Below are 14,211 nucleotides of genomic sequence, written 5' to 3' on the forward strand. Positions count from 1 at the left end.
TCGCTCTGTCTCTCTCACTTCTGTTTTTCCCTATTTTCTTTTAGCTTTCCTTTTTAAGTTTTATTAAATTAGATAAATAAGTTAGATATATATCTACTCCCAGTAGATGGCTGCCCCTTCTGAGACTGGTTCTGCTGGAGGTTTCTTCCTGTCAAAAGGGAAATTTCCCTTCCCACACTTACCTTACAATATAAAGTCTGTGAGACAAATGTTGTGATTTGGGGCTATATAAATAAAATTGAATTGAAAAATTGAATTGAATTGAATAGAAATAAAATTAAATACAACGGAATTGAACTGAACTGAACTACAGCCCTCTTTAAACATAAGTGGGCCAGTGAAAGTCTGCATTTCTGTAAGTGTAAAGAATTGTAATTACACACTTAACATATCTTAAGATAAGAATAAAAAGTGTCATTCATCTCAGTTTTTCTACATGATAAAGAAGGGCTCCTTTGGTACATGAAAAAACGCTGTCAGTCCATTTGTTTGGCCTTGTAAATTGTAGGAAATAAATGTGTAAAATTACACGTTGCTCATTGGTCAGAATGTCCTGTAATTAATAATAATAATTAATAATAATAATTCAAATCAATACTTTACGTGATCTCTCCCCCCCCCCCCCCCCTTTTTTTTTGTTTTTTTTTGTTTTTACATTTACAGTAACTTTAAGGGTTTAAAAATAGCAACAACAACAAAAAAATCACACTCATCTTGATTCACCAGCAATTTCTTCTTTTCTCTTCCACAAATCTCTGCAGTGATTGCACGGTGGAACTGTGCATACATTTTTAATAACTATCCCACTTACAGCATCTAATTTCATTGGTACACTTGCATATAAATTTATGGTAGTTTAGGTAGTTCATTCCAAAAATTTTAGATGAACTTGTCCCATTTCTTCCATTTTTAAGCTGACTGGGGTGCTTGTGTCTGTTCAACCACATCCCAGATTGACTTTGGGGCACCTCAAGTCTAAATATTATCGGAAATGTGCTCAACCTCATTCCAAGCATTATATATTCACTTCAGAACAGATGCAAAAAGCCTTCAAATCAAACTTTAGATGTAACTGTTCCCACTGAATAATACATGTTTGCCTAAAGTGAGGGCTTATGAATAAGGTATGAATCCTCCCTGTAATGATGATTTGTGCAGAATATCATATAGTACAGTCCATAACATGTTAATAAACAAACAGCATTTAGAGATAATATATTTTAAGGTGTAAATACTTGCTGTGAAAAGGTATTTGCCCCCTTTCTGATTTGTTAGGGGTTTTTTTTTGCATATTTGTCAGGCTTATATTTCAGATCATCAAACAAATTTTAATATCAGACAAAGATAACTTGAGACAATACATAATCCAATTTTTGAATGGCTTTGTATCCATTTCCAGGCTGAGAATGACTTTCTCAGCTGCCCTTGAGTTTCTTTAGGTTGTGGCATAACGTGTTGGGTTTTGAGATTATTTAGCCTACTTAGCTTTGTCAGACAATTACTATTAAGTGTTTTTTTGATTCAACAGGTATGGCAGTAATCAGGCATAGGTGAAGTTAGTGAAACTGAACTTAGCTTGTGACAAATGTGACAAGTATGCAATAAGAAATTTTCACAGCACTAAAACCTTCTAGTTTAGAAATGTGTTTATTTAGTTCATCTGTATCACAAGTCATACAAGTGAGCCCTGTGCTTGCTCTGTCACAGTAACAAAGAACTATAATACCCAGAAACTGCACATGGACCCATCACAGAGATAGTGAACAGAGATAGTTCTACTTTTAAGACATCCATACCTTTCCCTTAACCAACACAGCTCAGTGCATTTGTCATTTGTGCTTATTGCCATTCAATTAACCTCCACAGGCCTGCAGCAGCCTTGGCCACAACCTACTGGAACATTGTAAAAGGTTTTGTTATACAGGGTGGGCCATTTATATGGATACACCGTAATAACATGGGAATGGTTGGTGATATTAAAGTCCTGTTTGTGGCACATTAGTATATGTGAGGGGGCAAACTCCTCAAGATGGGTGGTGACCATGGTGGCCATTTAGAAGTCGGCCATCTTGGATACAACTTTTGTTTTTTCAATAGGAAGAGGGCCATGTGACACATCAAACTTATTGGTAATGTCACAAGAAAAACAATGGTGTGCTTGGTTTCAACGTAACTTTATTCTTTCCTGAGTTATTTACAAGTTTCTGACCACTTAGAAAATGTGTTCAATGTACTGCCCATTGTGTTGGATTGTCAATGCAACCCTCTTCTCCCACTCTTCACACACTGATAGCAACACCGCAGGAGAAATGCCAGTACAGGCATCCAGTATCCGTAGTTTCAGGTGCTGGACATCTCGTATCTTCACACCATAGACAATTGCCTTCAGATGACCCCAAAGATAAAAGTCTAAGGGGGTCAGATCGGGAGACCTTGGGGGCCATTCAGCTGGCCCACGACGACCAATCCACTTTCCAGGAAACTGTTCATCTAGGAATGCTCGGACCTGGCACCTATAATGTGGTGGTGCACCATCTTGCTGGAAAAACTCAGGGAACGTGCCAGCTTCAGTGCATAAAGAGGGAAACACATCATCATGTAGCAATTTCAAATATCCAGTGGCCTTGAGGTTTCCATTGATGAAGAAAGGACCCACTATCGTTGTACCCCATATACCACACAAAACCATCACTTTGGTTGTTCCAACAGTCTTGGAGGGATCCATCCAATGTGGGTTAGTGTCAGACCAATAGCGGTGGTTTTGTTTGTTAACTTCACCATTCACATAAAAGTTTGCCTCATCACTGAACAAAATCTTCTGCGTGAACTGAGGGTCCTGTTCCAATTTTTGTTTTGCCCATTCTGCAAATTCTGTGCGTCGATCTGGGTCATCCTCATTGAGATGCTGCAGTAGCTGGAGTTTGTAAGGGTGCCATTTGTGAGTAGCTAATATCCGCCGAAGGGATGTTCGACTAATGCCACTCTCCAGTGACATGCGGCGAGTGCTACGTTGTGGGTTCTTGCTGAATGAAGCTAGGACTGATGTTTCTTCATTAGTGACAGTTTTCTTGAGTCCACATTTTGGCAAATCCAACACTGAACCAGTTTCACCAAACTTAGCAAGCAGTTTGCTAACTGTAGCATGGGAGATGGGTGGTCTCGTAGGGTGTCTTGCATTGAAATCTGCTGCAATGACCCGGTTACTGCGTTCACCAGATATCAACACAATTTCGATCTGCTCCTCACGTGTTAACCTCTTCGACATGTTAATCGCTGTGACCAAAAAGAAACTTGTAAATAACTCATGAAAGAATAAAGTTACGTTGAAACCAAGCACACCATTGTTTTTCTTGTGACATTAGCAATAAGTTTGATGTGTCACATGACCCTCTTCCTATTGAAAAAACAAAAGTTGTATCCAAGATGGCCGACTTCTAAATGGCCACCATGGTCACCACCCATCTTGAGGAGTTTGCCCCCTCACATATACTAATGTGCCACAAACAGGACTTTAATATCACCAACCATTCCCATGTTATTACGGTGTATCCATATAAATGGCCCACCCTGTACATTGCGTCCTTACCGCTTCAATTCCCACTAAAGCCTTGGGAAACAACGAGGTGTCTGTGAACTACTCAGTTAATGCTAATAATATGATATATGATTCTGGATTTGTGAAACAATGGCCATCCCAGAGGTGCAAAATCTGAATCTGAGACATTCAAGAATGTATTGACCCTCATGTGAGTGACTCCACAGAAATGCCTGACCTCTCCAGATAATCAATGCAATTCAAACTTTATTTTTTCTGTCATAAATGAATAACAACCTTTGCTGTGGAGGGCTTTGCGGTAGGTTTTTGGCAGGTTTAGCTCCTTAGCCAGCGAAGCTGAACTTTGTTAGAATTTCCTTCAGTGTATGCAAACAGAATTTGAACCTGCTAGGTGGTCCAGCTTTGGGTAGTTTGAATAACTATATAGACATCTGAGATGTTTATTATATAGTAATGCATCATGCTCATGAAATCAGCAGCTAAAACATACTACAGGACTAACACAACAGGAAAAGAATCAGTATTTGCTTATACTGACTGATGAAGGTCTATCAAGAAGTAAGGTGTGGACATAGACCATATCACAAATTCATTGTGTTTCAGAAGTGTTACTTATATTTACAGCTCATTAACAGCTGTTTAATGTTCAATGTTTTTAATGCTAATGCATCTTAATATTTGGTTATTTTAAACTAACGTCTTGTTTATAGTAAATACTTCTTTATGTCTCCTCCTTGCAGGTTGAGGTGTGGATGTCTATATGTCCCAGTCTGTAGGACACCAAATGCTGGATTGAGTGATTATAATTCCGTGGTCAAAGGTCAAGGTAATTGTAAGCAAAAACTGCAACATGCTACATGAGCGTGGAAATGCATGTGTTTAAATGTTAAAGGTGGATGTGATGTAGTTACTAAAATCCGTGTTTCTCAGGTTATCTTGGTTAAAGGAAAGAAGAGCTATTAAGGGCATTTATCAACAAATTGATATGATGAAAAAATGAAAGATAGGAAAACTAAAATGTTCAGTTTATGTTTACATACTTGTTTACTATTGGACTGTTTGTCTGTGCTGCTGAACTGGCTATTTAAATCTTTATTTTATCATGGAACACAATGTTGGATAGCTGTGGAGTTATTTTTGCTGTCAAAAGTCAGAAATGAAATTTTTTTTCTCAAATTGATAGAAAAATAATTCCATAGATCACTTGTATCTTTAGTTTAACATTTTGGTTCAAACTCAATTAACGAAATTCTTGGGATATGGTGAATTTTTTTCTTAAAGATTTACAGAACTTCAAGAAAATGGTAGAGAAGATAAACTATAAAAATATGGAGTTATCCGTAATGGGGTTTATGGAAAGACAATAAAATAGACACGTTTCTTCCTGTTAAAGAGAGGTTTTACCTTCCCACGGTCCTTAACGTAAAAAGGGCCTCGCTGCTGTGATTTGTTGATAAATAATAAAACTGAGTTGACCTGAACTGAATTAGCATAATAGTTACACAAAAATACCTGTAGATGACCAGATTGTGAACATTGTTGTCAGCTTAGATGTTTATTGTAAATAAAAAAACAAAACAAAGAAACACACTAAACACATCTCAAAAATAACTGAGTTGTCTCCAAAAGAAATTCACGTTACGGCTTTCATTTAGGAATATGTTTGTCTTTGTAGGAAAAATAAATCATTTAATGCATTTTATTTTGAAAATTTAGGTGCGTGATGTCATCAGAGTGCGACAACATCCACGTTGATAAATCATTAGCAATTTCATCTGCGACTGAAAAGGGACTTTTACCGTTTGAACACAGCCGTGAAAATGTTTTTACAGAAGTGTCTGAAACTCAGTTCTTCTCCGAGCACTGCGCGAGCGGTCAGCCGCTCTCTTTGGTCTCACTGTAACCGTTCAGTTTTGCGCAGACTCTGCGCTGTGGCTCGCTGTCCAACCACAGCCGGGACAGGGCTACTCTCTTCACAGGACAACATAGGTTTTCGTCTTCTGTCACCCGCTTACAGGTGCACACCTCGTCTTGGTAGTTACCGTGGACTCTCAATTTCACGGAGTGTCAGCAGTGAGGCATTGGGGCAGATTCAGTCAACACACTATCACCTCGTTTACACGTGCAAGGTAGCGCACGCACACTGTGTTGAGGTAGTTTTTGATTATTTTTTCTTTTAAAGTCATGTATATGACACGCAGACTGTATCCTGTTCGCAGGTTTGCTCCACCAGATCCATGCAGAAGATCTCTAAGCTGGCTTACCACAAAGGTGTCGTCATAGTCACGTGTTCAGGATGCAAGAATCACCACATCATAGCCGATAACCTCAAATGGTTCACCGACTTGGAAGGGAAAAGGTTGGTAGTGCCGTGGACTCCTCACTGATTCAAAACAACATCCCGAGGGTGTATTGGGTCCTTTAATCTGGCAGTATTTGCTGTTCATGTGATTAGAGCGTCTGATCTAATAATAAAACAATGATAAGCATCCCAGAATAATTCTCTGCTGCAAGAAGGGGGGGTGATTTAACTTAGCCTTAAACATGAATGAAATTCTTGATGTTTTTTGCCCAACAGACAAAGTACAAGTACAAAGTCTCTGTAGGGTAATTTTAACGTAATTAATATTAAGTTATTTTCTTGTGTGCAGTAAAGATTTTTTTTTGGTACAGACAAATATGTATAAGATTCCATACAAAGTGAGTGTAAAATAATAATTAAAAACAAATCAGTTGAAAAGATTTAGTTTTCTCCCTGGAGTGGCTCTGTTGTGTAGTGGTTAAATAATTTGCTTTACATGTATAAGATACTGGAGGACAGACAAACAGAGCCTCAGAGTGGCTGTTGGTGGAGGGAAGGGCATCCAGCACAAAATCTGTGCCAAATCAAACATGTGGATTCGTCCGCTGTAGGAACCACTTGAGAAGCATCCATCTACTAGTATCTACTATTTCTTGGAGTTACTGTATATAGAGCCAGTACCTGACAATCATGAATCAGCATTAACTGCATGACTATCGCCTTATATTACTTTAGTGGTATGTATAAACACCAATATAATTGTAAAACTATTAGATTAACCTGGTGAGTTTATCAGTCAGTAATTAGTAATGTCTGATTTATTTGTATTTTTTTTTACTTTTAATACCGACTCTTACGTGTTGTTTAACATAACAACAACATCATAAAATAATATCTGAGACGTGTCTGAATCGCAGCAGGTAATTGATATCTCTGTTTCAGCCAACGACTGCTGCTGCAGTATATTTCAGTATAATTTTCAGTGTTGGTCTTTTGCTTCAGAAACATTGAGGAAATCCTCGCTGCCAAAGGAGAGACAGTGAAGAGGGTTGAAGGAAGTGCTGCTCTGGAGATAGTGATGGATCAGTCCACAGAAGACAAGCCACAGTGTGCTGAAGGCACAGAGGAGTCTAGCAGTGATCCAGAAAAACGATAAAGCTCTGCTTGTACTGTAATGTTTATACTGTAAAATTTCTATATTTAATTTATTAATAAAATCGCATTTTTTGAAATTGCTTTTGTTTTTTCATCGTGCATTTTGATCATTTTAGTGTACATGATAAGCTTTCAAAAGAAGGTGCTGGAAGTATAAATCCAACAACTAACTGTAGTTGAAGCAAGAATAGTTTTTAATTAAATAATAAAATAACTATCTCGAACTGTAATGTGTGGATAGGAAAACATCGAAGTTATTATTATTATTTTTTGTTGTTGTTGTTATTTATTTAAAAAAAAAAAACATTATTCCGCTCCAAATGACCCTGTGGGCGTTCCGTTGGGAACGACTAATCTCGCGACATCTCGCATTGTCGCGTACAGTAAACGTGTAAACATATATGACAAGTAGTTCTCAGCTAAGCTAGCTATATTTTGCAGTCTATAGAATTGACTGCAATGGACACTGCAGGAGCCCAGGACGAGGCGGACAGGCCCCACCATCGGCCTTTCCTGATCGGTGTCAGCGGAGGAACGGCCAGCGGCAAGGTCCGTCATGTTTAGGGCTTGTATGTGATTTAGCATCCCGGCTAGCTTTGCGTACTCTGCCATTGGCGCCAATATTAGCGTTTATCAACCTGACAAAAACAAATGTCACACTCACTTACCCGGGAAATACGTATGTTGGTCATAATTACATGTCTGCTGTGTTCATTTTTTACTATATTTGTGACCTGGTGGCGCCCAAGACTTGTCCAGCTAACTAGCCGCTGTAATGAAACTGTCAGTTCTTTATAGACCTGGAGTCAGCTAATAAATACCGAGGTCACTGATACAACGTTTCACTTCAGACTGTTGCTCAGGACATCACCTAAAACAGAATTTAATATTGTGCTTTAATACAATCAAAGGCATTACTGACAACAATAGTCGATTTTTATTTATTTATTTACAGTCGACCGTCTGTGCAAAGATCATGGAGCTCCTGGGTCAGAACAAGGTGGACCACCGCCAGAGGAAGGTGGCAATTATAAGCCAGGACTGCTTCTACAGGGTCCTGACTCCAGATCAAAAAGCCAAAGCGATCAAAGGCCAGTACAACTTCGATCACCCAGGTAGGCTCATGCTACAAGTAGGATATTTTTCCCCTCTGCCAAATCTGATCACGACAGACCCAGTCAGTGTATTTGTAAGATCACTCTAATATAAGGTATAGGAGAGTTAAAGACCTACCTGTATTGTAAAATAACATGCATATATATTTTGTTATGCTGTTTTAAGGGTGTTGTTAATTATAAAAGACATCCAGATATTGTTACTGGATGATCTAACATCTGTAGTAAATATAAAAGTCCTGTGGAGGAAAAAAAAAAAGTAAAACAAAATTAGGAGCAAAAAAACACAGAAACAGAAAATTCAAAGTCTGACATGATGAATTGCAATGCTTAGATTTTATTTAGAGTTTGGGATTGCTATTTCTGAGCAGGTGACAATATATGGGCTGGAAGCAGTGCTTTAGTTAAGTACACTTGTGTTAACACATGTGGGTTTAGTGGATAATGCTGAACATGGGCTTTGTGAAATTATGCTCCTTACATGCCTCGTATTATGTACTTCACATATTTATTGATTTAATCATGTTTTTGCTGTTTTATACAGTGAATTAGACACATAAGGCTAGTCCTTCAGTGTTTCGGTTTAATGTCTTTCAGAGGCATTTGACAATGAGTTAATGTACCAAACGTTGAAGGATATCGTGGAGGGGAGGGTAGTCGAAGTGCCGACATATGACTTTGTCACTCATTCCAGGTAGGAAGGAAGCTCTTCGTGGTTCTAAGCCCTGATATTCTTTATAAAAAAATAAAGTCCTCTGTCCTCACCTCATTTATTGTGTTTATAGGCAGGAAGAGAGGATCACAGTTTACCCGGCGGACGTAGTCCTCTTTGAGGGGATCCTCGTTTTCTACCCACAGAAAGTGCGCGACATGTTTCACATGAAGCTGTTTGTGGACACAGATTCAGACGTCAGACTGTCTCGCAGAGGTATCGGTGACTCTCTTACACATGTAAAAACCAGACCAAAAATTTATGTTATTAAAAAAAAACAAAACAACTTTTTTATGTTTCCTAAGATTTCAAAACTTACAAAATAACTTTCATTTACCAGTCTTTGTTGATTTTCTATTAATTTTTAAGTTTAAGATGTCAAACTGTGCTGTTTGTTGGGACTATTGTGGTTTGGTAACAATACAATGATCTAATCCATAAAAAGCTTTATCATCAGAGGCCAAAAATCGAAAACTTGCCAGCAGAACTAAGGGGGCTCATTTTGTTGGCTGACTGGCCAGGTCATGCCCAAAGGTGTATTTGGCTGAGCATTCAACCCTTACATCAGAATCAATTAGCTGAAAAGCTGGCATATCTTGCTGTGGTGCAGTGAACAGTATTTGAATGTCATGTTCTAAAGAAATGGGGCGAAAAGATCCAACAAAAGCCAGACACAGGATCTGGCCCTTCAATAGATCTGTCACTGAAGCTTCATCAGAAATGGTCTCAGTGGAAGGGTGGCTGTCAAGAAGCCGTTGTTAAGGAGGGGAAACAGGAAGAAAAGGCTGAGGTATACCAAATAACAGAAAAACTACACTGTAAATCAGTGGTAACGGGTCTTAAGGCGTGATGAATCTGAATTTCTAAATTTTAGGTTTAGATGGCTGTCTATATACAGAGGAGGTCAGGAGAGCGTTTAGTCATCTGCCCATCACAGCGGAGGCTCTGTCATGGTTTAAGGCTGCATTTCGACCAGTGGCTTTGGGGATCTTGTCAAAATTGAAGGAATTATGAACACAGAAAGTTGCGGTCAGAAATTGATCGAACATACAGAACCATCTGGAAAATGTGTGATATAAAGCAGCTTGAGTTTTTATCATGACGATGATCTCAAACAAACTATTAATGCAGCAAAGACACAGATGGATTAAAAAACATTCATACAATGGAACATTATAGGTCATGGATTGGCCTCCCCAGTGTCCTGATCTGGACATTACTGAAGTATTGTGGGATCCTCCTGACAGAGAGCAGAACAAAAGGCAGCCAACACCCAAAGAAGCCTGGAGCACTATTCCTGCAGCCTACTTACAGAAATTACAAGAGCGAGACCTGTGTTCATCAGCACTAATATTCCAAATCACTAGAACTCAATTTTTCTTTATATACGGGTATTTCCATGCAAGTTTGAATAAATTACTGTACCCATTTCCTATTTTTTTTCTAGCAAAATATAAAAAAACTGAGGATGACTCACAAATTTTGTACCATAGTAATATTAATAGATATTACAGACAGTGAAATGAAGAGAACACAAATATGGGAAAGTCCAGTTGTTCTTGATGGCATCATCACTTGTCTTTGGGATTCTGTTTTTGGTCTAATCTTTATATGCTGAGTCACATTTTTACAGTTGATATTACTTCATACCCTACTTTTTTCTTTTTTTTTCTCCTCCTGTAGTTCTGCGAGACATGAGCAGAGGGAGAGACCTTGAGCAGATTCTCAGTCAGTATACAACATTTGTGAAGCCAGCTTTTGAAGAGTTTTGTTTGCCTGTAAGTGTGGTGGTCAGCCCCGATTATGCGCTTATTTGTTCAGCATCCTATTCTGTTAAGCAGACACACGTTACATTTGTTTCTAAAGACATTTTGTTCTTCCCAGACTAAGAAGTATGCAGATGTCATCATTCCAAGAGGAGTCGACAATATGGGTGAGTGCTTTTTCCTTAAGAAAATAAATACATTTCAGCATTTTCTTGCTCTCTGTAGAGTCAAAAAACAGAAAAACCCCAACTCGTTTTTTTTATATCCATCAGTGGCCATTAACCTCATTGTGCAGCACATCCAAGATATTTTAAATGGCGAAATCTGCAAATGGCAGCGTGGATCCGTGAACGGCCAAGCACGTGCTCTTAAACGGGTCCTGTCTGAGCAAGGTGACCTACAGAACGGATCCGCCAACGCCCCAGGAAAGAGGGTCCTCCTGGAGCCCAGCAGTCGGCCTCACTGAGACTGTATAGATTTGAATCGATTGGCTTTGAGCTTTAATCACTGCTACAGATTGTATTTAATTTTTTTTCTTTCTAAATGTGAAGTGTGTCGGACACGCTCTGCATTATTTTAAAATAACCCATAATCACATGTTGCAGGGATTTAGTGCTGCAACGTCTTTCCCATTTAACTGCAGTTATTGGTGCATTACCAGAATCTTGAATATGTTTTTTGTTTTTAAACAAGCAGTCTTCCATGATGCTTTAATTTGTTTTTTTCCAGTGTTAAGTCCAGTCATGTGACCTGTGTCTGAGACTGGAGGTCTTATAATTGAGGGTAGGAAGTGTTTCTGTACAGTAGATGCTGACCTATAGTCACGCTTTTGCACTTGGAGTGACCCTACTGTTAAACTGAGTCACGCTTCTTTATTGCTTTCAGATTAATATATTGAAATGATAATGCAGATGTCTTGTACGTTTCTCTTTTAAATCAAGTCAGAGCCAGATGTGTTGCACCTAGTTTCATATCGAGCACATTCTTAATTATTTAATAATGGATCTATGCCTTAATTTGTTTACTTCCACTCGTTATTTGTGTACGACAATAAACGGAAACTGTTAAACTTTATTCAAGTGTCAGTCGATTTGAGAAAAGGAGGGTGGGGTGGAATGGGGGTGGTGGATCTTGTGACCAACACAGTGTGTATAGAAAGAGCCGTTTGCTTTATTGGAGTTTGAGAGCACAGTGTGATGTGTTGGTTTTATCCCCAAAAAGGAATAAAAAAAAAAAAAAGATTTTACTACAGCACATTTTTGGAATGACACACACACAAGTCACAGAGGACTTCAGTCACACACAGTCTTTCACACACTAACATGACCGGGACGTGACTGTGATTGCCTGATGGTTTCTCTACACTTGAACACGGCACTCGATGATTCAGAATGATGTACACAGATCACAGCATCTTTAGTTATTTATCTTTTTGTGTTTTTGCTTTGCTTATCTTTTTTTTTTTCTTTCAAGTGCACGTGTATGGCACTTGGGAGAAGCGGAGCTCTTCTCATAAGCATAAACATCCTTTTTAAGAACAAAAGGAGCACTGTATATAATACATTTCATAACCATACATGATTCTTACACAAAAATGTTTCAAAACATAGGTTTCCAGTCTATCATGGCCATCCTCTCCTCCAAGTCCAAATCTCCCACCTCCCAGCCTCGTGCCCACAGCGAGCCCTCGGGGGTCTGCAGCCCGCCCGTAGATGTCACAGTTTGTGTCAGGCTGCCGTTTGAGGGGAACTCGAGTAGGAAGAGGGCTGAAGAAAACCAATAGATGGCACATACATGAGGAAGAGGAAGGAGCGGCTTGAGAGTAATGGACCATTCAGCTCACACACTCACATGCGCGCGCGCACACACACACACTCGCGCAGCAGCTCCACTCTAAAACAGAAAGCCCAGGAAACAGACTTTGGTCATTTCCGTAGTGTCTCCCTGTGATTCTTCCCCTCCTTGGCACCGGTCTACCTGTTGCCTCGCCGCAGCCACAGAATGTCTCCAATAATCCCAATTATAATCTCCCCGAGCAGTAGAGCTCTTTGTAAACCTCGATGACGCTTCAGTTGTCTGTAGTTTGTTCTCAACCCCCTCCCCCCACCCACAATGAGTCTCCCATCAGCCTCGGCGGGTAGCTTCCGTTCGTCTCTCTTTCAGTCTGTAGTAAAGTGGAGTTAGTGTCATGAAGCACAGTTGGAGGTCAGTGTTGGAGGCCCTCCTCCCCTCCGCGGGCCCTAGGTCTTCTCCTCGCGGTCCGTCTTGCGTCTCGAGATGTTTCTGGGTTTTATCTTCAGCGACAGCTCCCAGAGGGCCTCCTCGGCCAGGTGATCGCTGAAGTCGTTGAAGAACGAGACGATGTCTTCGTTGCGCTTCAGCTCATAATGCCTGAGATGAGGAGAGGTAATTCATTACTGAGAAAGCAAAGCAGTCTGTGTGAAGATGACAGCCATGTTTTATGACATTAAGATTTAATGGAGAACAAAGCAGGAACACATTAGCGTTCCTTCCAGTGGCAAACGATGATGACATTTATTGCTGCGATTGATGTGTTCAGTGGCTTCTTATTAAATCCTACTTATTCCGATGGACCTACACTTGTTGGAAGCGCCGCATACTGTCCAGAATGTTGAACTGCTGCCAGCGTTTGGAGAAATTGACCTTCCCGTCGATCAGGTCAGGGTTCCCCAGGTGGACGAAGGTCAGGTCCTGGAGGATGAGACCCCTGTGGAGAAGAGTGGAAGGAATAAATGAACCAGTCATGCTTAGACGCCCATCTCGATGAGTCATGCACATTTACTCACAAGTACGGGATGCACGGGGGCTCCACTTCAGCCAGTGCAGCTCTGTATGCCCTGAAGGAGGAGGAGCTGTCGATCAGCGTGCAATACTCCTCCAATCCCTGAGGGAGAAGATTTGGGGATATTTATTAAATTAAATAACAGTTGTGATACCCGAGGAGATTTTTAATTTCTCTTCCTAAATTTGCAATCGTCTCACCTCTGAGGTCTGCTTCTGCCACTCCAACCTCCTGATGGGGGCCGAGTCCAAAGCAGACAGTATTGCCAAGTAGGAGTTGAAGTTATTCAACTTTCTTAAGTGCTGTAATAAAAATAAATATGACTGTTAAATGCTGTTAAACAGGGAAACTCCTGATGATTTGTATGGTTTGTAAGACTTAAACCAACCTTCATTATCTTAATGAACTTGAGAAGCAGCTTTTCTCTGTCTTGAGCTTTCTCTTGCTGAATTATCAAAGAGCGAACCCTGCAAGGAGAAAGAGAGAGACACGGTGGGGTGTCGGCGTTTATTGAGGCGAGATGGTATGAGAGGAAAGCCACAGAATTTAATTATAGGGGAGGAGATGTTGAGTTAAGCGTTACAGTGTCTGATGAGGTTTGTGTTTAGTGTTTTTTTTTGTCATACCAATAGCTCATGTTGTTAAAGTGCTCTGTGAACTGAGTCAGGTTCGGACTCTTCTCCTCATTCTGCTCCTTGGCCCAAAGTAGAACTTCGGGAATCTGAAGGAAAACACAGAGGAGAGCAGAGCACAAGGTTGGGATTGATTATGTGACCACAAACCACAAATAATCAGCAGATTG

General features: G+C 39.9%; 3 protein-coding genes across 10 annotated transcripts in view; 2 read left to right on the forward strand and 1 right to left on the reverse strand.

Annotated features, from left to right (window-relative positions):
* Window positions 1-5,301: 5,301 nt before the first annotated feature.
* On the forward strand, window positions 5,302-7,090 carry dnlz (DNL-type zinc finger). Its single transcript, XM_006796778.1, has 3 exons — window positions 5,302-5,685; window positions 5,776-5,915; window positions 6,861-7,090. The coding sequence occupies exons 1-3, from the start codon at window positions 5,377-5,379 to the stop codon at window positions 7,012-7,014; spliced, it is 603 nt and encodes a 200-aa protein (XP_006796841.1). The 5' UTR covers window positions 5,302-5,376; the 3' UTR covers window positions 7,015-7,090.
* A 262-nt stretch (window positions 7,091-7,352) lies between these two features.
* uck1 (uridine-cytidine kinase 1) lies at window positions 7,353-11,680 on the forward strand. The gene is made up of 7 exons (XM_006796779.3): window positions 7,353-7,562; window positions 7,969-8,128; window positions 8,726-8,822; window positions 8,914-9,056; window positions 10,524-10,618; window positions 10,725-10,773; window positions 10,879-11,680. Exons 1-7 carry the CDS (start codon window positions 7,473-7,475, stop codon window positions 11,070-11,072), a joined length of 828 nt encoding a protein of 275 aa, XP_006796842.1. The 5' UTR covers window positions 7,353-7,472; the 3' UTR covers window positions 11,073-11,680.
* A 76-nt stretch (window positions 11,681-11,756) lies between these two features.
* The window catches only part of rapgef1b (Rap guanine nucleotide exchange factor (GEF) 1b), a 44,244-nt gene continuing 41,789 nt past the window's right edge, over window positions 11,757-14,211 (reverse strand). For all 8 annotated transcript variants that reach the window (XM_087843813.1, XM_087843811.1, XM_087843812.1 and 5 more), the window contains 6 exons: window positions 14,036-14,130; window positions 13,798-13,876; window positions 13,610-13,711; window positions 13,414-13,511; window positions 13,206-13,334; window positions 11,757-12,997 (listed from right to left, as the gene is read on the reverse strand). In XM_087843813.1, coding sequence (XP_087699939.1) covers window positions 12,847-12,997; window positions 13,206-13,334; window positions 13,414-13,511; window positions 13,610-13,711; window positions 13,798-13,876; window positions 14,036-14,130 — 654 coding nt within the window. In that variant the 3' untranslated portion in view covers window positions 11,757-12,846. The remainder of the gene's footprint in view (window positions 12,998-13,205; window positions 13,335-13,413; window positions 13,512-13,609; window positions 13,712-13,797; window positions 13,877-14,035; window positions 14,131-14,211) is intronic.

The sequence above is a fragment of the Neolamprologus brichardi genome, chromosome 7 (genome assembly GCF_056152115.1).
Source record: "Neolamprologus brichardi isolate AB-2024 chromosome 7, ASM5615211v1, whole genome shotgun sequence".
In the NCBI taxonomy this organism is placed as follows: domain Eukaryota; kingdom Metazoa; phylum Chordata; class Actinopteri; order Cichliformes; family Cichlidae; genus Neolamprologus; species Neolamprologus brichardi.